The following is a 27,777-nucleotide window of genomic DNA, read 5'->3' as shown; positions in this document are numbered from 1 at the left end:
ATTTGTTTTCAACGTGTGCATTTATTTCTTATTTTAAATTCAGGCTCTTCCACGGTGTGGGCTTACAGTGCCACTGCCAGCGACAGCTGCAGCCACAGTGTGACAACAAGGACTGTCGAGCAATGTGTGGGGTGTCCTGAAGAAAGACAGTGAAGAGATCTGAACCATGGGGGTGACACAGGAAGTGGAAGAGGCTGGGGCAGCTCGACAGCACAGACCTGCCTCTCAGAGGTACTGGGTGCCTGCAGGGCATACTCCTGGTCCACGCTCTCAGACCACTAAACCTGGGAACTTTATAGACTTTCTGGTTTAAAAACAAACAAACAAATAAAACAAATGAGCACTCAAACAAACTCACTGCTGCTCTAAGAGGGCGACAGAGCTCCCCAGCACAGGGGCAAGTGCGGCTAGTTTACAGGCATGCGATCGCCTGCAGCAGGGCAATGTTCTCCTCAGTAGTTCTCATCACTGACCCCTCTTTCGTATCACCTCCCTGTGCACCATCTTGTCGATTTTTGCTATAAATGACTAAAGTCTTAAATCTGCCAAGAAAACACAGATGGTGACAGACCTGAGCAGCAAATAAAATCAAACGCCCCCCTTCTAGCTTGAGGTGTTTGGAGAGGAAAGAGGGTAAAACTCACAGCTTGGTTCTGTCCCAGGACCACTCTGAAGTTCCATCTACGCTGATGGGAACTTGCCCACTGTCCCCTTGTGCATGTACCCAAGTGCATGTGCTAAAAATGCAGCACTTCCTACAAACCTTACTGATGTGTGGCAGATGCTGTGCAGCACAAGCTGAGTGAAGTCTCTTTTCCACTCCTCCATTTTAAGCTGCGTTCAAAATGGTAGTACCTCTAGACAGCAGGGTTTACAAATCAGTGGGGTTTTGTAACAGAAAGGAAAGGGACAAACAAAACAATTGGAGCATATGAGAAACCCTGAGGCAAAAATGGCTTTTCCTGTAGAGTCTTCTTCAAGCTGACACAGTGTCTGTCACAAGGGCCCAGGGCCCTTCTGGGAGGGCAGGCCTTCCTCCATCCACAGAGAGCCAGTGCGGGGTGCCCTGCGGTGGATGCGCCGAAGCCGCAGCAGGTAGAGAAGGATGGATAGAAGGACGACCAGGAAGCAACCAGAGAACAGATAGTGGTTGTAGACAAAGGACACGCCCTGCCAGTGTGCATGGCCAGCCCGGAACACCTCCTGTCGGATGTCTCTGTGCACAGAGACAAACAGAAACAACAGTGAGAAGGGCACCAGGCTGTTCCTGACTTTCGTTACCTTCAGGGCAGGGGCAGCAGGTCCAGAGTGGGTCCCCTGTCAACTACGTTGGCAACACTAAGGCAGTGACATGTGGAAGCATGTCCTTAAGGCCATAGCATTAGCATTTCAGCAACAAACATTTGATAAATGTAGGCCCCAGGTTTTTGCTCTTATAAGGAAGTTAATAGGGCAAACACATTCATGCGGAACTTTGTATAAACAGTAACAGCTACTACATAGAATTTCTGGAGCTGACCCAACTTAGACTAGTAGATAAAAATGTTTTTACATGTGGGTCATCTGAGCTAGGTGTGCTGACTTGAATGGAGAAAACAGTATGTGTTTATGTGACCAACTGTGGACTGGAATGTAGTATCTCTTTTGGTCATGAATCTACATAGACCTAAATGCCACCAAAAAAAAAAAAAAGTATTTATGACACTTCGGTGCTAAGGATGATGACTGATGCTTTGGGCCCATTATGAAGGCTAATGCCTCAGCTGTCAGCCATCCTCATGCTGAAGGAACAGACATGATGGTTCTGTTACCTACCAGACATTACAAGACAATGTGTTAATAAAGATGTACTCCTACATCACAAGTCTGTGTGCTACAACAGAGTCATAAATGCTTTTCAATACAATGGTTTCTTTTGCAGTCCTAGATACTATACTATCACAGAAGGAGCCCAAAGTCATAAAGATCACCACTAAATGGACTCTTCTGCAGGGGTCAGGGAACAGACAGATGGGACATAGGATGGCATCACGAAGAGTTGTTATGCTATGGGAGAAAAGGAAGCCCCTGGGGAGGGTAATGGAGAAGACCCAAGTAAACTAACCCAAGCTAGTCTGGCTAGCCTCACAGCATTGACAACACATCCACAGCATACAGTCACCAGGAGGCAGCGTGCTCCAGAGAACCATCAGTAGTGACTCTCCCAGGTACATAGCCTACCTCAAGGGCAGAAAGCGGGTCCTGTAAAGGATTGCCCCCAGGGTCCACTGCACTTCCTTGTCATACACCTGCAAGGCTGTCTTCAGACTTTTGTATGTGACAGGGAAGGAGAAGCCCCTGTGGAACACCTCAAACATCCAGGCTGATTTGAAACACTGATACCTACAAAACCAAGCACAGGCATGGATCAGACAGGCACTAGACAGAATGTCCCCATCTTACATCATGCCAGCTCTGAGAAGGTAGCACACATGTGCCGCTGAGTGATTATCTAGCTCAGGTTGTTGCCCTATGCAGAGGACAGTTTACCTGTAAAAACTGACTATCCTGAAACAGTGTCATTCAATCACTGCTGTGGGACACCACTTCCCCATGCCTACAGTACGTCATCATTAACTGAACAAACACTGCCACCTTCCATCTCCTTTAGACCCCAGCCTCTTTATGACAGAAGGGAAAGGCAGGGTGATCCTTTTCGTCAGAGCTTCAATGTTTGCTAGAGCCCCGTCTCTTATGAGGAAGTACTAGACTAAGTGATAAAATGTGGTAGTAAATGATAAGCCTCAGCCACTGCCCAAGTGACTTAAACAAAGGGATCTTATAAACCATATCATTCATGTCCTGGGGAGTCAGGTGGAGGGGACAGAAAAAGGGAAAGGGGCAGCAGCCCACACAACTCTGTCGTTCAGCAGGTCTTGAGCAAACAGTGACAAAGGGGAATTTCTGCGCAAAGATTTCAAAACTGAGCAGAAAAGCCATAACAAAAACGTGTCCCATTTGAGAGAGCCGAGGGTAGAGAAGGATGGTAGATAAGGAGGGTCACCTGGCAGATCAGGACTTGAGTGTCCACTACTTACTTAAGTCGATGGAGGTCGGCATGAGAGGCGTACAGTCCTCGGTCAAAGCGTTCCCGCAAGATCGACCACTTTGTTGCACAGTAATCCTGAAAACAGTTCCACCCCAAATAAAACCATCCCTTATTAAAGCTTATTAAAACAGCTTTTCCACTTACCAAGTTTACCAAGTTAATATTTCTAACAAGCACAGCAAACACACAAGCGGAGTGAATGTCTGTATAGTCAACTGAGATCTGGGGTTCTGTGAATCTCTGAGACCAGCAAACTGTACTTGCTCTGTACTAGGAAATCCTGCCCAAAATGAACCTCTGCAAACCATTTAGTTCTCCCATCGCCACAGTACCAGAATAAACTCTGGCAAAGTGAAACTGGTTTTGGCCTGTTCAAACTGTGTTCTTGAGTTTAGGGCAGACTTAGCACTGGAGGAGGATGGTGATGGAAAAGTCACTTGGAGGCACATTAACTGTTCACACCTACTAACAGTGTGTCCTTCTGGAGGGCACCGGCCTCCCACCATGACTCCTCCTCACCTTCCTACAGGATGAAGAAGCTGGGACTTAGAGAAATGCTGTGATAGGAAGCATGAGGGAATGCACTTGGCCTGAGGCACGGGGAAGGGAAAACATCAGGAATGAAAAAGTGTAAGAGAGAAAGAGGGGGGTGGTACACGGTGTAAGGCCATGTTGTTCACCATGCTGAGAGGACACTGAGCTGGGGTGACAGGCTGAGATCAGTGGAATTCAGCAAGTGAAACTGCTTAAGACTTTAAATGGTACAGCAAGGTGCTGCATGAGAGCTTCAGACAGAACACCCCAGGACAGCATGCAGGTAAGCACCAGGGACCAAACACTGAGGATCTATTGGACAGCTCCTGGTGAGCCAGAGGGTTGGCAAGGACAATGACAATGGAACAGGAATCAGGGATAGGCTCGAGAAATACTCAAGAAAGAAACTATCACTGATTATGGGGTGGGGGCATCTGAAAGAGAGAAAGAGAAGCAAAGGGTCCATGGCTCAACAAGAGAGCATTTACCCGGCACTATAAATAAAACAATACAAGAGCCATGCCTGGAGGAAGGGACTGGATGGCTGGTAAATCAGCTACAATGGCACAAAAAAGACAGACAAAGAGAAAACTGTGGCTTTGTTTAGAATTATGAAACTTAATGGGTTAGGATCAGAGACTAGATGCCAGCAGCCAGAGAAGTACAGCACAGATGGGACAATGGATGAACTGATGGAAGAGCAATGGGCTATGGCTGAAAGACAAGAGTCATTGAGGCTGACGACATATGACAGGGCAAACCTCAGACAAAGAGGGAGAGCAGAGGGAACAAGATCATAGGAGTGTCCTGGCTGCTCTGGGGGTAGAAAGCTGCTGAAGGATTTTGAGATGTGGCAATCAAAAGTCAACTCAAGACTTTTCTGTGTACATTCCTGGTGATAGTTAGTAGAGCTTAGACTTCCTTCTATGATTACTTCCCACAAGACAACTGAAAGGAAAGGACATCACAATGGCGCACTACAAATATTCCCGTACAAGAATGACAGAGGCAGGACCTGCAGCCTTCATGGTCTCTTCACAGCATTAACTTTCTTGGCACGTTACCTTGGCAGCTTTAGTAAATTTAGCAGCATTGTAGTCTCCCCCCATTCGTAAGACATCTTCGGTGCAATAGTAGAACTCAGAGAAGCCATAGAATTCACTGTTCTGGAAGTGGATTGGAGGCTGGTAGACTCCATTGAGAGAAGTCTGTGTCTCATTGGTTTTGTTCATGAAAGGCTGGAGGGTCTCTCGACACAGGTCGAAGTCTCCTGTCCCCCGAAGGTACAGGGTTTGCCCATTTTGCTGGATCTCATCTTTAAGGTCCAGAGGCAAGCAGGGGTCCAGAAATGGAGCATCAGGAGTCAGGCCAGTCTGTTTACCCAGAAGCCTGTGGCACAAAGAATCATTTACCATGAGACCTATGCTACATACACTGTGCTTTGGACAAGTAGCTGCAAGCCAGTGTTCTCCTAAAATGGGTCCCACAGAATTGAGTGTGGGAATATGAAGGGTTCCAAAATTAGCAAAATGGTCACCTAACCCTCTTGCAGAGATCCACAAAATCACATACATAAGCATGCTGAGTACAGGCAAACAATGAGTGAGATTACCTGACTTTTTAGTCTATCTATTGTGTGTACATGTGTATGTACCACAACATGCATTATGGAGATCAGAGAACAACTTGAGCAAGTAGGCTGTCTCCTTCTACATGTGGGTCCCAAGGCTTGAGCAGCATGTACCTTTAGCCACAGAGCCATCTTGAGGCCTGACTTGATGCTTTTAGGTCCTGTCAATACAATCTGACAGGATGTCTGCTGAGGACCCAGTGACCATGTGGCTCACACTCCCATTCTGCCACTACTGCTTGGACCATATAGAGGATGTGTTTCATAAAAACAAGATACACACACACTGCTAGAAAGCTGTGGTCAGATTATACATGGAAATCATAATATGCATGGAGGACTGGGGAAAAGTAAACTCTAGAAGGGTGTGGGAGCACACTGCTTGGCAAAATGTCAGTCTGTTGCTGGTAATCTTTACAACAGTTGAGCCAATGAAGATGCAGTGTGTGCAGGAGGAGATGGATGGAGTCCAGGAGGAGACAGTAATCCACAGCCAAGGACCATCCAGTGAGCATGAACATGAAAACACGAGGAAGGTGTGAGTCTCCTCATCTGATTGTACCATCCCCACCAGCATCACCATCAATCAACTACAGGCCTAGACAGCTGGAGGCATTATTATTGTTGTTGTTATTAATCAACTACTGGCCTACATGGCAGGAGGCAGTAGCTGTTTTTGCTGCAGTAGCTGTTTTTGCAGCACTATCAGCTCTGAGGAGCCCTGTGAAAAGAACTGTTAGCCTTGTTGTAAATGAAATACACCAGGCTAGTTACATCTGAAAGAGATATCCTGCTAATTAACCCTTGTCTCTGTACTGTGTGTGTGTGTGTGTGTGTGTGTGTGTGTGTGTGTGTGTGTGTGTGTGTGAATATTCATGCAATCAATGAACAGAAAACCAAACTTTTGACAGTGGAAGTCATGCTAGTATTGGGTACTATGTACTCCCAGGTCTGACTGTTAGGAGTTGAACCTTGCTGGAGTCACTTGCCCTCAATGACAGTCTTTTCTAAGAAGCTATGCATTCCTTCCATCAGGGTTATCCATAATGTACTTGAGTGCGAACAATGATCTTTGCCATAAAACTATTTACTCTAAAGAAATGAACTACCGCTGTAAGTGGCAGAGACAGGTATGAATTTCAAGGCTCAAATAATAATGGCATGCTTATAATTATCAGGAATTTTGAGCAGTTAAATGTGTGTCTTACACTACTGTTTCTGTGTTCTACATTTAGCTTAAGAGTGCCACTGGACTACACAATATAAAACATTTTTCTTTTAAATTGGTAATAAAACCCAATTATTAAAACTCAGGAGTCAGGAGAAAGTGTTTAACAAATCTATGAAAGTTAGATTCAAATTTATATTTCTAGTTTAAGTTTTAAGACTGTTATGAAAAATAACTATAACAAAATGTTCTGGACACAAATTTAAAACAAAAAGCAAACACCATGGGACTACTGCTGTTGTAATTAACACCTATCAATTAGTTTTTAAGGTAATCAGAGAACTTCATACTTACAGATGTGAACTCTGGGGAAGCTCATACCAAGTAGCTCCAACTTGGTCTTTATTAAATTTTAGGCCCTTACTGATTTATTAAGATTAAATTGGTCAGGGCTGGAAAGATGATTCAGTGGTTAAGAGCACTGGTTCCTCTTCTAGAAGATCTAGGTTTGATTCCCTAGATGGAGGAGGCTTACAACCACTTATAACACCAGTTCTAGGGGATCTAGTATTCTCTTCTATCCTCCTTGGATACTGCTTGCATATAGTATACAGACATACATGTAGGCAAACCCCCAAATACATAAAAGTAACTAATAAAATTCTTGAAAAAGATTAAATTGGCCAAGTAAATATACTATTTCTTAGTTCTAAAATGATCATTTCTCCTTAAAAACATTCTGTCAACAAACCAGATGCAGGAAGAGCAAGGTATCTTATATACCCATACTCTGACCTTCTGGTTCCAAGCTATTTGTCTGTTCTGATGGGCACACTTCAAATAAGTAACTGGTATATTGTTAAGCTTATTATTATAATTCATTCATTTATTTACTCATTCATTTGTTGGATTTTTTTCAAGACAGGCTTTCTCTGTTTAACAGTCCTGTTTGTCCTGAAACTTACTTTGTAGACCAGCCTGGCCTTGAACTCACATAAATCTGCCTGCCTCTGTCTCCTGAGTGCTGGGCTTGAAGGCCTGTATTATCACTGCCTGGCTCTTTTCTTTTCCTTTTCTTTTTCTTTCTCTCTTTTTAAAGACAGGGTTCTGCTATGTACTCTGTGTGGCCTGAAACCACATAGACCAGGATGGCCTAAAACACACAGAGGTTTCCTGCTTTGGCCCCACAGGGCAGAACTAAAGGTGTACATCCCCATGCCCAGCTAAACTCATACATGTCAGTCTAACAGGAGTGATGCTCTTTCCTCTATTTTTCTTTCACATATTTTTCTACATCAGGATTTCACATAAAGTCAGTTTTTTAAGTTTCCACTTATAAAAATGTGAAGGTTTATTTTTAGTTTTATTTAGGTTTGCTTTCTGAGATAGGGTCTTAATAGGCTTCAAACTAATGATATAATGATTTACAGGCATGTAACATCATACCCAACTTAAAAATATTTTAATATCCTTAAGTTACTTCAAGTTATTTCTTTACTCTTAACCCCCTTTCCCTGTGGTTCTCAGTGACAATGTCCAGTATCTCTAGAACATTCCTTATTTGAGGCTTTCTGAAGTCAAGGGTACCGGCTGGTGTGAGCCTCACAGGGATCAGCTGTGTGGCGTCACTTTGTCACTGTCTGAACTTTCCCAGGCCTTTAGTGTCATAGTATCAGTCACTCAGGAGCAACTGTCATCTAGTGTTGGTGAGGGTCCCACTCTATCAGATGGAGAGTGAAAGTGCAAGCACACACAAGGGTGGGACGGGGGTTGGTGGCAGGACCCTGAGGATCCTCAGTCCTTCCAGCACAGTGGCAGCTAAAAAGAAGATATTTGACCAGAATCTAGTTTTGATGAGGAGCAAGCTAGGCCTGCAGGTACCTGCTGAGGAGCGGCAGGGGCTGTACCTGTTTTTCTGAACTGTGCTGGCAAATAGTCTGTCTTCATATCTCTGCCGAGCAGCATTACCACCAAACCCAAGAAATGTGGCCACATAGACGCGGTACACATGCTCAGTCTGGTGGACATCACACCCCAAGTTGAATTCAGCTAATAAGTTTTTAGCTACTTCTTCCTGCAGGCACAAGGGTGACACATTTTGGTATTTTAAAGCAACTTTAGTTCCAGTTAAAAAAGAAGGGTCTAAAAAGAGTTATATTAAGAGCAGCAGATTCTCTCTCCACCTCTCAAGTATGCTCTTAGCCTGGTTTAAAATGCAGTATGATTCTAACTGAGGAATTGCAGCTGCTGCACATGGGTGGGGTTAGGACTTTCTGAAACGAGGTCAGTGCTATAGTTTCTCCCCTCTAACCCACAAATCTATTTATGCTACTTCCTGCTATGGGCATAGACCCAAACACAGGAATGTTCTGATAAATAGACACACCTTTATCTAAAAAACAAAAATAAAAAAAAAGGAAAAAGAAATAGTATCTGAGTAGTCAACATTAAGGGAGGGTTAGGTTAATGGCAGTAGTCAATTATAGAGGAATACAATGTGTACTGCGAATAAAAGGCACACAATCACAAAAGGCAAAAATGTAACAACCACATCTTTAAACTATGACAGGAATAAAAATAATGGAAAAATTCACCAAAACACTAAAAATGCTTTTTTTTTTTTTTTTTAATGATGGAGAGTCCAGGGGGAGTTTTTGTTTTTTTGTTTGTCCTAAGCTTTCTTTGTAGTTTGCTACTTTACAATGAAGGGAGAACGCAGGCAAGGCAGCCTCTAGAGGCATGTCTGAGATGGGAAGTAGGAAACACAGGCTCAAATACTTAAATTTCCAAAGTAATTTTCCAAGGAGCACTAGGGGGTGAGTGTTAGGCACACAGCAGCTGGAGCCTGGCTCACAGAAGTTATAGGACTAGCATGTGGTCACACCACTAGGAGGGACAGGGTGATGCTGCCAGCTAGGCTTGTCCAGCTCCATGGCTTACTCTGAACACCCCCTGGTACATGCTCCTACTGTGGGGGAGACAGTGTAGGAGGCCATGCTCTGGTGTCAGTTTACATCTGGAGGAAACAGTGATGAGAGACATGGTGATTTTGGGACACATGGGAATGACTCTGTTGTCCTGTTTGGAAGGCACAGCCTGCTGAGGACCACAGACCCTGACAGAGCACTGAAGGGCTGGAGGAAAGATGGGGTGAACCAGATGTGGAGTACTAGGTACCAACGTCAATATTTCCCAGAACAGTTGAAAACAAAAGCGACTGTGCTGGTCATAGCTTCCTAATGATACACAATGCTATATTATTTTTTAAAAGTGAAGTGAAAAAATACAAAATCTCAAGCATGTGACTGACATATACACCAGAGAAAAATTCTTTCCGAAAACAAACCAGCTAGTGTCAATGTACAAACGCAATCGGCTTGGCTGAGGCCTGCCTCATTCTCCGGCCTCCTTCCTCCTGGGTTGAGAAGGTGAACCTCAGCAAGCAGAGTAAGGACGTGTCCAGACTCAGGAAACAAAACAAAGATGGATGGAGACATGTTACATGAAAATGGAACCAAACAGAAGGCAGTCTGTACAGATAATAACCTGCTGTGAGGAGGCAAAGCTTACAGTTTTGGGGACTTCGTATGCTATCTGGGTAGACACGCCTCCCATGTCAAGAATACCGGCTGTCCTTTTCCGCACGATGGCCTCGCTGCTCTCACTGCCAGGAATGTTGACTTCCACAACTGCCTCATCATCTGGAGAGAGACGTGTCCACTGGAAGCTTTGAAGAGCACCCAGGCCACTCCTCCCAATGAACTCCACTGTAGCTTAGACAGTAGCTCTGCTCGCCCAACCCTTTGCACTGAGCTATCATAACACTTAGCTCCTCCTCAGCCCTGGGGCTGACCATAAACTGTACTGTAACTTCCAACCAGATGGCTATGGAAATGTGGCACTTACCCTCCTCAATATGCTCAAACCGTCCAAGGACAAAATTAATGCCAATCCAAGCATACACACCTAGACATTTCAGAGCAAAATTAAGAAAAAAAATTAAGCTTTAAATCTCTGATCAATTTGGTCTGTGCAAGCTGTCTCATTTGTTTTTAACCCCTAACAGCCTGAGACAGAATAACACAGTTCTGCTGTTTTATCTTGCCCTAGTGGTTTTACAAGGACTCTCAATTTTAAAGCTTATACTTTATGTCAGATGTGTTGAGAATGTAAATTCCACAGTGATTGCACACTAACTTCCTGTACCTGTCACCCACACAGCCACCTGACCTGCCCATGTTCCCTACAGCCCATTTCTATCCATTCCCACTGCTACCTGGATCTGTGTCATTATGCAGTGGAGGTGACAAGCTAATCAATCTTCAGTAGCAACCTCCTCTATCCTACCCTGCTGGGCTGGGCCAAAGAACAATGTCTGAAGTAGCAGGCTGATAATTCAGTATGTATCCAGTTGTCAACATCACCACTACCTTTCCACAGGGCCATGATCTGGCCAAATGAAAGCCCGTGCTGGTCTACAGTGGCCTTCCTTCCCCCCTGCAGCAACAGTGACCATCAACAGGGCCCATGCTTCTTACAACTACTGAGATGATGTCCTCTACTCTCCTCTCAAAGACTCCACTTAGAACGTTCTTAGATGGGTAGGTGGAGGAAAGGCCATTCTCTTTCATATTCCCAGGGTATTTTCCCACGTCCTTTGGGTGCTGAAAATGACCGCTTACAATTCTAAGGGCTGTACTTGTCTGTAAGGAGTTCCTGGCTCAACTACCCAAGTCTGTTTCCCAGTGCATTTCCCCAGGAACCCTGGCTTGACGGTGGGTGACAGAGGAACAGATAGCATACATTTAGGTCTCTGCTCCTAGAATACCATTTCACTGAATGGTTGTTTCTCACTCAAGTGGAATAACTTCTCTAAAACAGAACTAATATTTTCTCAGTTCATCAAAGACAAGAATTCCAATTTCCTTGGTAGAAGTAAGTTCAGCTGGGCAAGGACACAGACTTCCTCCCTCAGCCTGTTCAATATATATTCCCTAATTATGCTAAACTCAGATGAGTTATGTTTAACAGTTTTAGGGCTGTACAATAAAGACCAGTCATCTAAGAGACTAACTTAGTCTTTGAAGAGTATCTCAAGGCTATGGTCTCTAGTGATTCAATATATTGCACAACGTGGAGGGAGGCTCTGAAGGCACTGCTTCTGACACTTCAAACTGATGGTCTGATACCAACCTTCCTGTTTTCCTGAGATGACTTCGGCATGGGAGTCAGAAAACAAGAAGTCATAGTGCACAGGGATGTCGGTCAGGAGATCCTCCAGGATGGCTTTCTGCTGGCTGTAAGGCAGTCCCAAAATCTACCATCAAACCACATACTTGGTTTTTTTGTTGTTTGAAACAAAAATAAAGAAACCGGAAAGAGTTAACTGTAAAACTAAAGTGATTCACTGAAAAGATTGCTTATCTCAGGAATGTTCTTTCCAAATGAAAAAGTTATGTGAATCATGTGATCTTTAGCTCAGTGGGTGGGGTGCTTATCCAGCATGGACAAAGCCCTGAGTTCCATCCCCAGCACTGTATAAACCCCGCATGGTAGTGTAAATCCACTCCAGCACTCAGGAGATGGAGGTAGAAGGATTGGAAAGGATTGGAAATTTAAGGTCAGGCTCTGCTACATATTTAGTTTGAGGCAAACCTGAGATATAAGACTCTGTCTCACCAGTCACTTCAAAATTAACTTTATAATTAATAGTAAAAAATGAGTAGATTAAAAGCTCTTTGGGGAGATCTGCATAAGAGAATAGCCCTGAGATGAGATAGCCATGAGGGGGAGGGGAGAGCAGTAAGCCACCCCTCCTTTGCAGATACCACCCACTCTCCAGGCTGAGGAAGACCACCTTTCAGGAAGGACTCTCATCCCGGCTGTGCAGAGGATATAGAGAGGTGTCTCTTTGTGTTTTGCCCGAGGCACATGTTCTGCAGCAAAGCTCAGAAGCGGAGAGATGTAATCGCTGACTTTTTCTGGAGAGGTAGCAAACTCTGAAATGCCTGCAGAAATGGACAGTTAGGTTAGCAGGGATGTCATGGCGTAAAGAGAAAATGTCTTCAGTGTGCTGAATCTGGGAGAGATTCAGGCTTCACTCTATTCTCCTAGTTTTGCCTATTTCTCTACTTCCACCCTGCTGTATGGCATGAAGGGTTCAGTTCCATAACCTCTTCTCTGTCATTGGTATATCGATCCGACTGAGCATCTGTTACGTGTCCTACACAGGAGTACATTCTTGCCCTTGAGAAATGTACCCTTCTCTCCTCAGGCAAACCCCAATGGTTACAACACCATCCATTGCTATAGGCCTTCAGCTCAATCCCTAGTGGTCTTTCCCAACCTTCAGATCAGGTCAAGGTGATTGTCTAATGCAGGCAGCCACTGCCTGTCCTCACGGAGAGCCCAAACATGATGAGTTCTGCAGCTGGTACTACAGATCTGTTTCTGCTGCCTGTGCGTGGCATCCAGGGTAAACTCTCTCTCATGCCCCCATGCAGACTGCCTTCTACTGTCACAGACCACTTCTGGGTCTGCTTATGCTAGTTTCTGGACACTGCCATCTGCTGCTGGCCTAGTGTATGTAGCTCACTGCCTTCCAGTTTCCACTGATCCCTCCACCCTCCACCTCCTACCCCAAGGATGCTTTTTTTGGTTTTGGTTTTGTTTTGTTTGTTTTAAACCCTTCTAAGGCTCCTCTAACCAACCCAGATGAACTTAGCTTAGAGATATACTGCTACCCACACAATGGCCCATCCTTACCTCCTCTCAGAGTTCCTTTCTCTCACCACAAAACACCTTGTTCTGGCCTTTGGGCCTCTGAGTGCCCTGCAGAAAGTCTTTTCTTCCCTACCTCCTTTACCCAATCAACTTTTGCCTGTCCATTCAGCTCCTTCTCCCACAGAAGTCTTCTCTAGCAGAGCCCTAAGGGATATCAGCTCTCCTCACAGACTGTGCTCCCTTTGCCAGCTATGTGTCTGTTCATCACAGTACACTCCTCCCTTGTCTCATTATAGCTGGAGAAGGGCTCACACTGTGTCTTGTTCTGTTCATACCCCAGCACTTAACATTACCTGGCAAGAGGAGGTACTTGGGAACATCTGATCAATACTTATTATTAAAAGTGAACGGGAGGTAATAGACAGCTTAGCAGTTAAAGCACTGGCGCTCTGCAGAGGACCTAGGTTTGGTTCCCAGCACTTATATTGTGGCTCCCAACCAACCAGTTCAGGGGCTCCAGTCACTTCTTCCGGCCTCCCTAAGCACCTGCATACACACATTGCATAAACATATACTCAGGCACACAGACATAATTAATATCTTTTTAAAAAGTAAATGAGTGTTTATAGCTGTCATTGAGTCTACAAAATCAAAACAGTGGGGACTTGAGAAGTTCTACAACTTCCTACTTCACACATTAGGGAATTATAGACCCAGAAAGGAAACAGCAGAAAATGGAGTTAAAGGCAAAACTTTTGACTCTGCACCCAGAGCTAGTTCAGTGGAAAACTAGCCAGAATCTATTTCTAATACACTTAGAGCCTTGTTTATATTAACAATAAATAAATATCAGAATCTTTATTTATGGAAATCCACTGATGTTATTTTCACTTCTCAGTAGAGGGTAATAAACCATGTTGGTTATTACTTCTCAATATCCTGTTTTAAACTTTCTGTGCCATGTTATAATTATTTATATTTATGGGTACAGTATAAAGACCAGACACGTGAGCACACTGCAAAGCAAGCAAAGCGAGCACCTAGCATGTTCATCCCTTGAGCACAGATCATTTCTTTGTGCCTCTCTGGCATTTTAGAAAATACATTTATTGAACAGTCTGCATTTAATATTTTAGCACTCACACACTAGTGAAAGACAGAATGAAAGTTCAGTGTTTCTGTTAATATGTGCAGCCTACTGTTTTAAATCAGAGCTCATTGAGTCTAGGAATGAAAAGCTCATTTTAAATGCTCCATTCCCAATGCCCCAAGAGCGTACCAACCACGGACAAGGCAGAGATCCCGAGAGGTTGGAGACTATCGCTGCTTAGGCTATTTAAAGAGGAAAGCAAGATGTGACTCCATACTTACAGCTTAGAAATGAGATGATCCTATCTTTAAAAACTGACTATATTTACATTCACTTTTTTTGTTTGTTTTTGTTTTTGTTTTTTTAAAGACAGTTTCTCTGTGTGTCCCTGGAACTTACTGTGTAGAGCAGGATGGCCTTGAACTCACAGAGATCCAACTGCCTCTGCTTCCTGAGTGCTGGGATTAAGGGCGTGCAACGTCACTGCCTGGTTACCTTCGTTCTTTTCTAAGTCCCGAGATTGCCCTTATGAATAATCTAGAGCATAAGAAATGCATCCAGGCAAGTGGAGTCTAGTGACTCAAGTGAGGAGAACTGTAAGCCAAAGGTCAGCATGGCTGTCTCAGTAAAACACTGTCTCAAAAATAAAGAGGGCTAGGGGCATAACTTGCTGGTAGAGCACTGTCTAGCATATATGACTCTTATGGTCAATATCAGCACCACGAAAGAAAGAGAAAGGAGCAAGGGAAAGAGGGAAGGAGAGAAGGGGGGAGAAAAGAGAAAGGGTAGGGATGATAAGGAAGACATTTGCATAGTAATTTTTTTTAAAAAAATCACTAATACATACCAATATTTAAACAAATAGTATGTTAAATTTAAAGTGTAGATTGTCAAGAGTTATCTGAAAATGTCTGTCTTTAAGAAAGCGTTCCCAAATAGGAGAAACAAAGCAGAAGTTTCCCAGCAGTGTTAGAACATTAGCACACACCATGGGGTGACTGTGATGACGGTCACAGGTGACACAGGCTGTGGGTGTGTGATCAGGATAAGGAAATGGGAAGAGAAACAAAGCCAGTTACTACACTGCGTTAGGCCCTGCCTTGAACTTAGAAGCAGGGCTGGGCAGTGTGAGCGAGAGGGGAGGTATCGCATGCAGGGAGTGGTATCATAGAATTACAGGAACCTAGAACCTGGCTCGAGTCCTCAGCTGTTACTATCCCATACCGGGCTTAATTTTCATCACCACTGGCTTCCGGTTTTTGTCCCTCATCTGTCTGATGTCCAGCAGGTCATGAGGATTGCCGTTGTGCTGAGGCCAGCAATAGACAAATATCCGAGACCCACTACTGCCGCAGTCCACCACAATGCCATAGTTCACGTTGGGGTTGTTGGTGTCTGTAGCCTCAACGTCTGTGACTCGGGCCAAGTACCTTGTTTAGAAATACATGAGTGTTATTATTAAAACAGAGCATCGTCCTGCTCTAACAGGGAAGCCTCACTGCAGAAGCACCACATGAGTGCCCTCCATGCTATGTAATGATCTCTCTCTGGGACTCTCTGTGACAGAGGACAAGTCAAAAGACCAAACCAACCCTGCCCACAGGGAGCCCCCTATTCAGGTATATGCTCAGCTCTCCTGAGCACACTCCTCAGCTTCCAGAGACGACTGTCTCCAAAGTGCAAGTGTTTACTCAGAACCCAGCTTAAACAGATCGAAGGGGCTCCTTGACTATCCTGGGGCCTCTTACAACATGGACTCTGCAGCCAGCTGTCAGGCACTTCCAACAGTCCAATTTATTAACAGGTAGTCAGCACAGGGTCCAGTTCCTACAGCCACGTGTTCCTGTGCCTGTTCAGTCATCACATGATGGTCCAGAGACTGTTCTCTTCTCTGATGCTCATCTGCCGTGAGCCTAAGCATGAGTGCACAACTATCCTCTAGGAGGTGATCAGATCAGGAGGAAGGAGACATCAGCGCAACCCCACCTCTTCCTGCCGTGGGAACTGGGACAAAGCCCTTACGAGAAACAAATGTTGCTGGCATTTTGCTTTTGGAACCCCAGCTTCTAGAGTAGTGGTTCTCAACTTTTCTAATGTTATGACCCTTTAATACAGTTCCTCATGTTGGGGTGATCTCCAACCATAAAAGTTATTTCATTGCTACTTCATACTGTAATATTGTTATGAATTGTAATGTAAATATATGTGTTTTCCAAAGGTCTCAGGCAACCTCTGTAAAGGGTCACTCAACTCTCAAAGGGGTTGTGACTCACAGGTTGAGAACCCTGCTCTTGAGCGTTATGAAGTACAACTGTTGCTGCCCAATGTTCTGTTACTGCGGCTAGAACAAAGTCAGCCAGAAGGTATGACATTCCTTCTCAAACACAAAGTCCTTATCTCTTACCTTTGAAATTTCTTGTCCTTTGACAGCCACCCATACTTGCTGCGGATTATGACAACAGAAAAGTATAAAAGGGAGACAGCTGCAGCCAGGATGCTAATGACAACGATTTGTCGTAAATTGGTGTTCAGAATTCGAGGACAGCCCACTGGCGAGATGCTAAAATGCCAAGAAGCAGGAAAGAGACAGGAAATGCCAATCCTGGAATTCCAAAGAAACAGATTTTAGATGCTTGATGTTCAGCATGAGCTCTCCCTGCTTCCTGTCTGCTGGTGGCTGCACTGAGCATGCTCCATATTGCTGTTTGGTGATTATAAAACACGCATCATTATAAAATGACATGATGAGCGTGACATCCTGCTGGTTATAACACTCCTGGATTATAATATTCCTACATTTCCCCCCTGTCTGGGGAGCATTACAAAAACATCTGTCTTTTTACAAAAGGGAATGCCAGTTCCTAAGTTTAGCCAGATAAACACAGAAATCTATAATGAAATCCAACTTAAGGATGATGGCATGAAGGGGACTGAGGACACAGAAGTGGCTGTAAGCTACCCATAAACACCAGTAGCCTAATGGACCAATGTTATGCATTAGTGACTCAAAGACTTAGGGGAAGTGAGTTAGCATGCGATTCTAATGTAAATTTCTGCCAGACGACCTGGTAATGGGAAAACAGTCTTTCAACAGAACCTCCTTTATGAAATCAGCAAGGGAACTCAGATGAGTTCTAGGATTTGTCCCACATCTCCTCTGAGACATGTTTTGCAAACAGAAAGGAGTTCAATGTATGCCATGAAAGAGAGGCAAACTGTAAAGCCGTCAGCAGGTGCTGCCTGTAGGGCACATTTCATCACTTCATGGTTCCTATCCTCTTTGTTGTGAAGAGTACTTCATGGACTAAAACCTCTCACTGAAGGAGACAGACTGCCAACCCCTTGAAATTTCTATTCAGTTTCCTTTCACAGGAGTTCTGAGGACACTCCACACCCGAGTCTTCCTCTTCTGCACCTCAGAGGCCCTAGGCTGCTCTCCTGTGCTAATATAACGTGCAGGCCTAAACTGCAGCTCACACTAACCTTTGTGGAGCTCACCTGGCTACTTTCTTCCTGTAACAAGTGCCCCACTGGGGGCTGTAGGGCCAATGCTTTTAGACCAGTACAGTACAACTTCAAACCCTTCTCTCTTGGGATTTAGATTGTCCTCTCTCTTAACACCCATTTCTTCAGCATCAAAATCTCAGGGTTTACAGGCTAGTGATAAAGCCCATCACTTACCTCCCCATACTGAAAGGCCAAGCAAGGTCCAGGCAATGTTGTGGGATTCAGTTCTCGTCATCTACAATGACAGAATCGGAGCTGGGGTCTTCATGGAGTCAGAGCTACCCTGGTTCAGCATAAAAAACATCAAGAAGAGGACAATCAAATAAAATATCCATGGTCTACCAAGTAGACACTCAATCTCAGCCATACCCCACCTAACTGTGATCCTGTGTGGAGGCCACCGGGTTAGAGCAGCATTCTTGTACATCAACTTCATGCTGCTAGAGATCCAGGCCCAGTCAGGAGACTGGCATGAACTTTTACTGCAAGCAGTCCTAAAGCCCTAAAATTTCAGGGCATGACTTTATTACAGCACTGAAAAGTTAAAGAAGATTTGGAGAGGTAGGGATGCGCAGGATTAACTCCATGGGAACTGAAAGAATGTATTCATTTGCTCTGATGTACAAAGTGCCCTGCAAGGTGTCCTGCCCTTTTTGCGTCAGTCCTGTCACCCACCCACTTTCTTCCAGGGCCCAGTCCTCATATCACAAAGCCAGGGACTCCTTCCAACCTGCTGGAGCCTGAGGATGGTTTCAAAGTTCTCCTCATCTTTACCTCCTGGGACCGCTTAACACTTTCACAGCCTAGTCAGCCTCTCTCTCTGCTCTGGAATCCTGTCAGGGACCCTTGGCTCTGTTCCAAAGCTGTCTGTCCTTGAGTCCCCCAGCGTTCTACCTAGACTTCATCCTCTCCTAACTTCATCACCCCTGCTCTGAGGCATTCCCTCTGAATTTACTGACTTTGGTTCAGCTTATAACCTAACACTTAACAGATGACTTATTTCCTCAGCCTAGCTGCTCTCCTGAGTCATGTACACATCCACCTTCAATCTCCAGTCTCTGTATCTGGATGCTGCATGGATCATGAACCGCTTTTCTAAAATTGAACTCCCCATTCTATTTAATGCCAACCCCCTCTCCTTTGTCCTGATTCTCATCCCCAGTCTCCCCATCTTCCTTCTCCTGACTCCTGCTCACCTAAAACCTAACCTTTCGCTTATCTCTGTTCTAGGCCAGGCTCTCACCTCTTCCCTGCACTGCCTTCTCCCTGAAGTCCTACCTGGGGGCTCTCTAATGCTTTTCCCACACCATAGGCAGGGATTCTTTCCCTGAGGCTGACACACCCAGAACTCAGATTATATCAAGCCCGGATTCAGAATCTCCCAGTGGCCACATGCTCTTCGAACAAATGTTGCAGTCTTCCTGTGCTTTCCAGCCCTGCAGCCTGGGCCAGCTGCTCTTCTCTGACCTAGTCACCTGCTCCCTTCTTCCCCCAGCATTCCAGCTGCATTGGCAGCCCCCACTAGCTTCTAGAAGCCTCTCACTCTGGTCTGTGGCCTCCCTGCTCCCACTGCTTCAGAGCAATCCTTACAGCTGATCACCTGACCTCCAGCAAGCCATTACTCAGTATCACTTTCTCAGGGATCATAAGTACACACACCACTTCTCATCCAGATCTTATCCTTGATTTATTTTTTCTCATTTTACATTTACTTTTTGTTTGTTTGTTTTTGTGGTTTTTTTTTTTTTTTTTGGTTCTTTTTTTTTTTTTTTCCGGAGCTGGGGACCGAACCCAGGGCCTTGCGCTTCCCTAGGCAAGCGCTTTACCACTGAGCTAAGTCCCCAACCCCTGTTTTTGTGTTTTTGAGACAAGGTCTATATAGCCCTGGCATCCTGATACTCACTGTGTAGATCAAACTAGCCTCAAACTCACAGAGATTTGCCTGCATCTCTAAAGGTGTGTGCCATCATACCTAGCTTAGCATTGACTTCATTATTAAATACTCATAGGATGGCTTACTGTGCCCAGGCTGTGCTCCAGATGTTCATGGGTTATTCTGGTTTCCTGATACACTGTGGTAGGGACTTGCTACTGTCATGTTCGGCCATGAGGTAGAGATTCAAGTGTGTGACTCACACTGTAATCCCTGTCCTCTAACATGCTGTGCACGTGTGGTCTACATTTCTCTTGTCCCACAAGTCCTTCTCTGGAATGCATACTGACTGCTGCATTAAACCGATGGACTCTGGGAAAGGTTCTGATGAGGATCAGAGTTCTGGGAAGAAAAGGGTTAAGATGATATTGGATAAGTCTTTTCAAATCAAAGAGAGACCACTTCCCTTACTTTTCTCTCTTAGTGAGAGGAAAAAGTCCTCACTCCTTTGGTGTGGAGGAAGGCTCACAAGCCCTGTGTGGTTCCTAAAGCAGTTAGCTGGCTGCTATGTGTGGCTACTTAAAGGAGCTAAAATGAAACTCTGCAGCCAGATATGGTGACACAGGCTTGTCATTCTAGCTATCCAGGAGGCTGAGACAGGATGACTGCAAAAGCATTGTCCTGACGGGCGACAGACCCAGCTCAAGAGTAGCCCTGGGAAGTTGGACCAGTTTCATGTAAAAAGTAAAATGTAGGCTGAGGACATGGCACAGTTGTAGTGTTTGCCTAGCGTGCGTGAGGCCCTGGGTCTATGCCCACCAGAACAAATAATGATGACAATGACATTAAATATAAAATTGAGACTATGAAATGTTTGAAATCTTCGCTGCACTAGCTTCATCCAAGTACTTGGTAGGCCACAGGGCCTCTGCACATTCTGTGAGGGGCATCAGAGCAAAGCTCTTCAGACAATATCACATTTCCCAGTAGATCTCTAAACTAAACGCAAGTGGTGCTCTCAGCTCTATAGAATGCCCCTCTCTGGGGTCCATTGGCTGAAATTCCTGCACAAAGGGAGCATGAGCCTTTTTAAGAGCCTCTCTAATACAACAGGGGCTCTGGGGTTATACTTGTGTTGACTTTGCCTTTATAAGGCCATCTCAGGCAAGGACCAGTGTGGGCTACACTAGGAGGGAGAATTATACAAATAATTAAACCCAACCCTTAAGAATTTATGACCATCCCCACCCCACAACTCCACCTCTCTCTAACCTGGGACACACAGAAGCCTAACATAACTACCTAGGAGCTGACTGAAACAGATGTAAATACCCACAGACAAACACTGGATGGAGGTCCGGAGACTCTTATGGAAGGATTAAAGGCCTTGAAAGGGATAAGAACGCCACAGGAAGACCAATAGAGTCAACTAACCTGGACCCTTGGGAGTTCTCAGAGACTGAACCACCCACCCAAGAGTATACATGGCCTGGACTGAGGCCCCCTTACACACATATGCAGAAGACTTGCAGCCCAATCTCCATGTGGGTCCCCCAACAACTGGTGTGGGGGCTGTCCCTAAAGCTGTAGCCTGACTGTAGTATCCATTTCCCAACCAGGCTTCCTTGACTGGCTTTAGTGGAAAAGGATGCCCCTAATCCTTCAGAGACTTGATGTGCCAGGGGGGCCCAACCTCTCAGAGGAAAAAGGGAGAAAGATGGCGAGGGACTCTGTGAGGTGGGAACCAGGAGGGTGGCAGTGTTGATGGAAAGAAAGAAAAGAAAAGAATTTATAACCCAGTAGAGAGGAACACATAATTTCCCCCTTCTTCTTCACTGTGTAAATAAATAAATAAATAAATAAATAAATAAAATTAAGTACATTTAAAAAATTCACAGCCAGTTGGTGGTGGTACACATCTTTAATCCCAGCACTTGAGAGGCAGAAGCTGGCAGATCTCTGAGACTTAGAGGTCTCCAGAGCAAATTCCAGAAATGCCAAGAATACACAAAGAAATCCTGTTTCAAAAAAACCAAAAACCAATAACCACCTGATCACCAACCAACCAACCAAACAAACAAACAAAAAAGATATCTTTTAAAATATTCTAATATAGTGAGAAATTCAATGTCCTAAAGATGTAAATTTTTAAAATATCCAATAAAAGGAAATGTGATAATATAAGCAAATATTGACATAATCTTAGAATTAAGGTCTGTCTCTAAATGATATCAATGTCTGAAACTGCAGAAGAAACTATAACTATGTATAATTTTAAACTTCCCATATGTTAAAACATCAACAAATCCTTCTCAGATACAATAGCTTGAGAAAGGAACTTGTAATACTTGAGACAAAGGCTTGAGACAAATTCTGGCTGGAGGCTGGAGAGAGAGCTCTGTGGTTAAGAGGACTAGTTGTCCCTCCACCCCCACCCCCAGTACCCAGTTTCAACGTCAAACATTCATGTCTTTAATTCCAGGGGTCTCTGATGGCTAGAGCCTTAAAGGGACTCACATTCATATGCACATACCAATTTGCACACCTACACGTAATTAAAAGCAATAAAAGGAAATCTTTGAAAATAAAAGGTAACCATTCTCTGCTTATAAGACATTCACATGAAGTAATAAAATGAATACACTAACACAAAACCAGGCAAGAGTAACTGAAGTTAACAAGAGAAAAGATGCAAGGTCAGGGTGTTCAGATAGACCTAAGGAAAACGGGACCTGAAAACTATCAGATTGGCAGAGGGTTGAGGGGTAATGTGTACTAGAGGCATTCAAGTGACTGTGTAGACAGGTTCAATGTGCCTGCCTCTTGGGAAATAATAGGGTAGATTTTGACTGAAACATGCACAGCCTGGTCACCATGGAACTGTGCTTAAGAGCAAAACATTGTCCCGAATGTCACAGTAAGGCTGGAAATGTCACTCGGAAGATGAATATATGCCTTGCATGTAAGACTCTGGGTTCCTTCTTAGCACTATAAAAACACATGGAAAGGGGTTGGGGATTTAGCTCAGTGGTAGAGTGCTTGCCTAGCAAGCGCAAGGCCCTGGGTTCAGTCCCCAGCTCCGGGAAAAAAAAAAAAAAAGAAAAAGAAAAAGAAAAACACATGGAAAGCTAATGTGACTTATGGGGGTGAGGGCACATTTACATTACAGAACACAGGATGACGATGGAAGGTGATTGTGTCTCTGTACTTGACATGGTGAGAGCACCACTGTGTGTAAATAAAAACATTTCACCACCAAGAGAAGAAAAACGATAAACAAAATGTTAGCAGTGTTGCTTATTTCTGAGTGGCAATGAGATAGATGACCACTGTTACTTGCTTCCCCAGGCTTGCCTAAGTTTTCAAACGCATATTAATTTCATCATCAGGACAAACCACAGAATTGCTCTTGACAAACTACCAGTGTTTGATTCTAGAAATATGAAGAGAGATTACTTTAAAAACTCAGGAAAAGGGCTGAAAAGATGGCTCGGCACCTAAGAGCATTGCTGCTCTTGCAGAGGGGACCTGGGTTTGAGTCTCAACACCCACACGGTGGCTCACAACCATTTGCAACTTCAGTTCCAGAGGATCTGATGCTTTTCACTTCTTCTGACCTCTGTGCGCACCAGGAATACATGTAGTACAGCCATACAGAATACATGTCGTGTTTTCAGGGAAAACACTCTCTAGATATAAAAGAAAATAATCTAAATTAAGAAGAAGGAAAAAAAGAGATAGCAACTTCAATCTGAGTACAAAATAATCAGTGAGAGTTGCACAACAGTTGAGCTAAGAACTAAAGAGAGTGTTAAACAGCAACTGGTGCGGGAGAAGAAAAGCCACTGATGCCTGACTGTGACGACATGAAAACTCCCAACAGCACTATGGTCCAAGAATGGATGAAGAAAGCAACCAACAGCAATGCTCAACTCTAGGACTCTTCCCATGAGGGCTCAGAGCTCAGGAAGGCCAGTGCCAATACCAGGAGGAGGTAGGAAAGAATGTGGGTGTAGCCAAGAAAGACAAATACATTTCTAAGATGCACCTTACCAAGGATTACAGCATACTTGGCAAACTTTACAGCACCTAGCATTGGTCTTAGGGCTTTCTTTTTAGTTTTAAAAAGGATTTATTTAATTTTTCTTTATGTGTGTGCAAATGCATGTGTGTGCACATGAGTGCCTACGGCAGTCAGAAGAGGGCATCAAGTCCCTTGGAGCTGGAGTGGTTGTGAGGTCTGTGGGACAGCAGCTTGTGCTATTAATCACTGAGTGATTAAATCTTTTCATCCCTAGGACTTTGTTTTTAAGATGTAGAATTTTGACAAAAACGGCAGTCCATAAATTACTTATTATTTTCACTCAGAACAGATGTAAGGCTGAATGTTGCCAAGAAGTCACAATACTGCAACTTGATCTTAAAATGCAAACTCCAACTGCTGTTTCTGCACTTAGGATTCTTGGCACCAGAGCTCAGGCAAGCAAACGCCTAATACTGCTGTCATGCTTTAAAGAAAATTCTAAATTGCAGCAGGACTATCACCAGAGAGAGCAAAGACCTTTGTGATTCTAGCTGCTGGGTCTTCCTTAGCAGACTATTATGTAAGGGAATAAAGCCTGTGGAAGTTTGAATTAGTATGGTCCCTGTAGGCACATATATTTGAAAGCTTAGTCATTAGGGAGTGGCACTATTTGAGAAGGATTAGAAGGTGTGGCCTTATTGGAGAAAGGGTGTTACTGGGGTGGGCTTTTGTCCAGTCTCTCTGCTTGGGGGAGAGGATGCAGCGCTCAGCTACTGCTCTAATACCATGTGGGCTGCTATGCTTCCCACCATGATGTTAGTGAACTAAATCTATAACTCTGTAGCCATGCTGCCAATGAAATGTTTTCTTTTGTAAGACTTGCCTTGGTCACAGTATCTCTTCGCAGCAACAGGACAGTGACTAAGTCAGAGCCATCTGGACCATAGGGCAATTTCTTGGTGAGTCTCCTATTATGTATGTGTATGGATGCTGAATCTCCTGAAAGTGGAGTTACCAACAGCTGTGAGCTGCCATGTGGATGCAGGAAATTGACCCTTGGTCCTCTGGAAGAGAAGCTAGTACTCTTAACCCCTAAGCCACCTCTTCAGCCATGAAGCTGATACACATCAGCCATGAAGTTTATTTGGTGAAAAATACAGGTACAGTAAACACATATTATGGGATTTGGGTTAGTCAGACTTTTCATCCCTGTGATAAACACCTGGGAGAAAACCTTCTACAGGAGAAGGACTTTTTAGCTTATGATTTCAGAGCAGCATACCATGGTGGTCAGGAAGCAGAGAGAAAGAGAGGACAGGAGGAGGATGCTGAGCTAGCCCTAGCTGGCTTTCACCTTTCCTCTTTGCTCCATTGATGTACCTAGCCTATGGGGCGGTACCCAACATTCAGGGTGGGCTAACCCACTCTGCCAATCTTCTGTGAAAATGCTCTCACAGACAAGGCTGTAAGCTTCATGCCTTACTAATGTCTGAGGCATTTCCCAACCCATCAAGTTAACAATCAAGAGTACCCATCACAACTCAATTCAATACCATTACTCAAACACAGGTTAGACTCTAGGAGTCTAACTTTTGAGCTATAAAACTTGAGATGACAGGAAGAGTGTTTCAAAACAGAATCACTTAACTATCAGATGATTAAAGGAGGACCTTGAACAACTGCAAATACTGACAGAGCTTACAAGAAATAACTGCCAGGGAGCATTGAGATGTTGGCCACTGCACAGCAGTGACTCAGCTATTGGTAAAAGATGCAACAAAGCAACTTGAAGGATGCATGCTGCACACATGGTTCTGTGTTAAACAGCAAGTCCTAGTCAGCTTTGCCCTACCCTCTACTGTTCATGTGGCCTTATGCAGACAGCACTTTTTCTGCACCAGCTCTGCAGTCTTCCCGGAGAATGGGACTTTCCTCCAGTCCTAGGTCTTTATCTCCAGCTTATTAAAGCCCCGAATCCTTAAACTCAGTAAGGCTGGGTAACATATACCAGCCTCTGGAATTCTCTGGGTGTGAGAGAGGCAACCCCACCAGCACGGTCACCTTGTCCTCAGCTTTGGTTCACACTTCTGTACCAACATCCCATCGTTCATTAAGTCAATTGCTTTGTGTTGGTATGTTCATGTGTGTGTAGCTACACATGTATTCGTGTGTGTGTGTGTGTGTGTGTGTGTGTGTGTGTGTGTGTGTAGGCCAGGTCACAATGAGGTCAATCAGGGTCTCTCACTGAACCTGGAGCTCGCCAACTAGCTAGGCTGACTAGCCAATGAGCTCCAAGTACCCACTTCCCCCATCTCCCCTAGTACTAGAATCTGAACTTAGGTCCTTATACTTTCACAGCAAGCACCTGACCAACTAGTCCAACTCTCCAGCCCCAGGATCTGTCAATTCCTTCATCAAGCATCCCACACATCTAGGATGACCACAGCAGATGACATTACTTCAAGACAGTTCTTTATGGGCAGTCAAATCTTTTTTCACTGCAAACACTCTTTATGAAATGCTACCTTCAAGGTACGACCAAAGAAAGGCCCGAAAGCCTAGAGATCAATACCAGCCTCTCCATGTAGCACTTGGAAGCCTCAATCCATCATGTGTTCCCACACTGCATCAATAGCCTGTTCTTGCCTCACTCAGTAATATTTGTCCTGGCAAGGTGGGCCTGTTCCACACAAGTCTCCTAATCTTGGCTTCTGGCTTTTAATCCTGCTGTTCCCTCTTCTGGATAGCTTGTGCAATCACACACCCTTCAGGGCCCTGGGTAATACTTTTTAAATCTAGATTTAACTTGTTACACTTTCTAATGTCTTCCTGCACTTCAAATCTCACGATCCACAGGCAGCCTCGTATAAACAAACTGAACACATACTGGGGGGAAGACCCCTTAGACCAATTCTCATGTTTGACTCAAAGTCTCATATCACACACTTCCTGATAGAGCTAAAAGAATGCAAGCCATAAATTCAATGAGCAGCAAAAACAAGTGGTGGGGGCCAGCAGGATAGCTCAGCAGGCCAAAGCACTCAACCTGCAAGCATAACTATTTAAATTCATTTCCTGGAACCTCAGAAAAAGTTATTCTGTAAACTCCAGTCATGGGGGGCAGGCATGTGTACATGCCCCGCTCCCCATCATCCACTCCCACAATGCAATAATAATAAATTTTAAAACAGATGTTAAATCAACATTAAGATAAGCAAAAAAAAAAAATAGCTACTCACAGAAAATAAGCATAGTTCTGTAACTATGTCAAACAATTAACAAACCAGATAACAGACAACTTAAACATAATATGACACAGATCTTAGGCTCCTCTGAGGATGGAAGTGTAGGTAGTTTCCTCTCACAAAAGCTTTATAAAGCCTTCAACCTAACGTTAACTAAGTGTCTAATTAAGGATTGTTACTGACCTCTAGTTTACTATGTAACATGCAGGTCTTGAATTATAACAAACATCAACAGAGAGTAGCATCATCTCTTTTGTTTCCTGGTGACAAATGGTCTCAGCACCTGTGTTCACCTAGCTGGGGTCTGAGGCGCCCTGCAGGTTCTGGAGTTATATTCCTGAGAATGGGAGACTTGTCCCTTTAAAAAGAGTCTACGCATGACTCAAGTTGAGAAAGACAACCGTGCACCATCGCTGATCTCCCGTTCCGCCACATTTTTTCCACGGGGGATTCTAACAGGAAACTTCCCCAAAGCGCAGAGCAAAGCAAATACGTGATGCTACATGCGTCGTCGTCAGATTTCGGGAGGCAGGCAGAGGCCATCCAGCCCCGGGATCAATAGTCCTTCTCCCTCAGCCCACACTCGCCATGGGGTCAGGGCGCTCCCGGGACCCGGCAAGGTGTCGGGGACAAGCACCTGTCACCGGGGTCACGGGGGTGCGGCGGGGCGCCCGGATATGGCGAGGGAGTCGGTTGGACAGGGCCGTGGCCTCCCGCTGCCCTCACCCCTCCGGACCCCGGCCTCACCTGCTGGGCGGGCCGCGGCTCCGGGGGAGCGGGCGGCCAATAGCGCACCGCATCCCGGCCACCAGCTTTGCGGAGGTTCGGCTCCTTCGGGAGTCACGCTGCGCGCGCCCGCCAACGTCACGTCACAACTCGCGCCGGCGCGCGCACG

At 44.7% G+C, this 27,777-nt stretch overlaps 1 protein-coding gene across 4 annotated transcripts; it reads right to left on the bottom strand.

The window, feature by feature from the left end:
• Entpd4 (ectonucleoside triphosphate diphosphohydrolase 4) lies at positions 1-27,777 on the bottom strand. Of its 4 annotated transcripts, none has more exons than NM_001401664.1 (13): positions 27,630-27,777; positions 17,915-18,023; positions 16,638-16,835; positions 15,458-15,663; positions 12,278-12,428; positions 11,614-11,717; positions 10,327-10,386; positions 9,967-10,121; positions 8,328-8,494; positions 4,687-5,011; positions 3,078-3,163; positions 2,221-2,382; positions 1-1,216 (listed from the first exon to the last, which is right to left on the bottom strand). In NM_001401664.1, exons 2-13 carry the CDS (start codon positions 17,920-17,922, stop codon positions 997-999), a joined length of 1,842 nt encoding a protein of 613 aa, NP_001388593.1. In that variant the 5' UTR covers positions 17,923-18,023; positions 27,630-27,777; the 3' UTR covers positions 1-996. The 4 variants fall into 4 exon arrangements, with proteins under 4 accessions (NP_001388593.1, NP_001388594.1, XP_087442304.1 ...); NM_001401665.1 differs by having other exon boundaries at positions 9,991-10,121; XM_087586178.1 differs by having other exon boundaries at positions 2-1,216; positions 27,066-27,760.

This window comes from Rattus norvegicus, chromosome 15 (genome assembly GCF_021556685.1).
Source record: "Rattus norvegicus strain SHRSP/BbbUtx chromosome 15, alternate assembly SHRSP_T2T, whole genome shotgun sequence".
Classification (NCBI taxonomy): Eukaryota; Metazoa; Chordata; class Mammalia; order Rodentia; family Muridae; genus Rattus; species Rattus norvegicus.
This window is presented reverse-complemented; position numbering and strand designations above follow the sequence as displayed.

Coding starts and splice junctions, on each gene's coding strand:
- Entpd4 (NM_001401664.1), bottom strand. Junction 12,429..15,457: donor GGTGATGAAAATTAAGCCCG/GTATGGGATAGT, acceptor CCATTTCTGCAG/GCATTTCAGAGTTTGCTACC. Junction 8,495..9,966: donor GCTTTGCCTCCTCACAGCAG/GTTATTATCTGT, acceptor TTGTGCCTGCAG/GAAGAAGTAGCTAAAAACTT.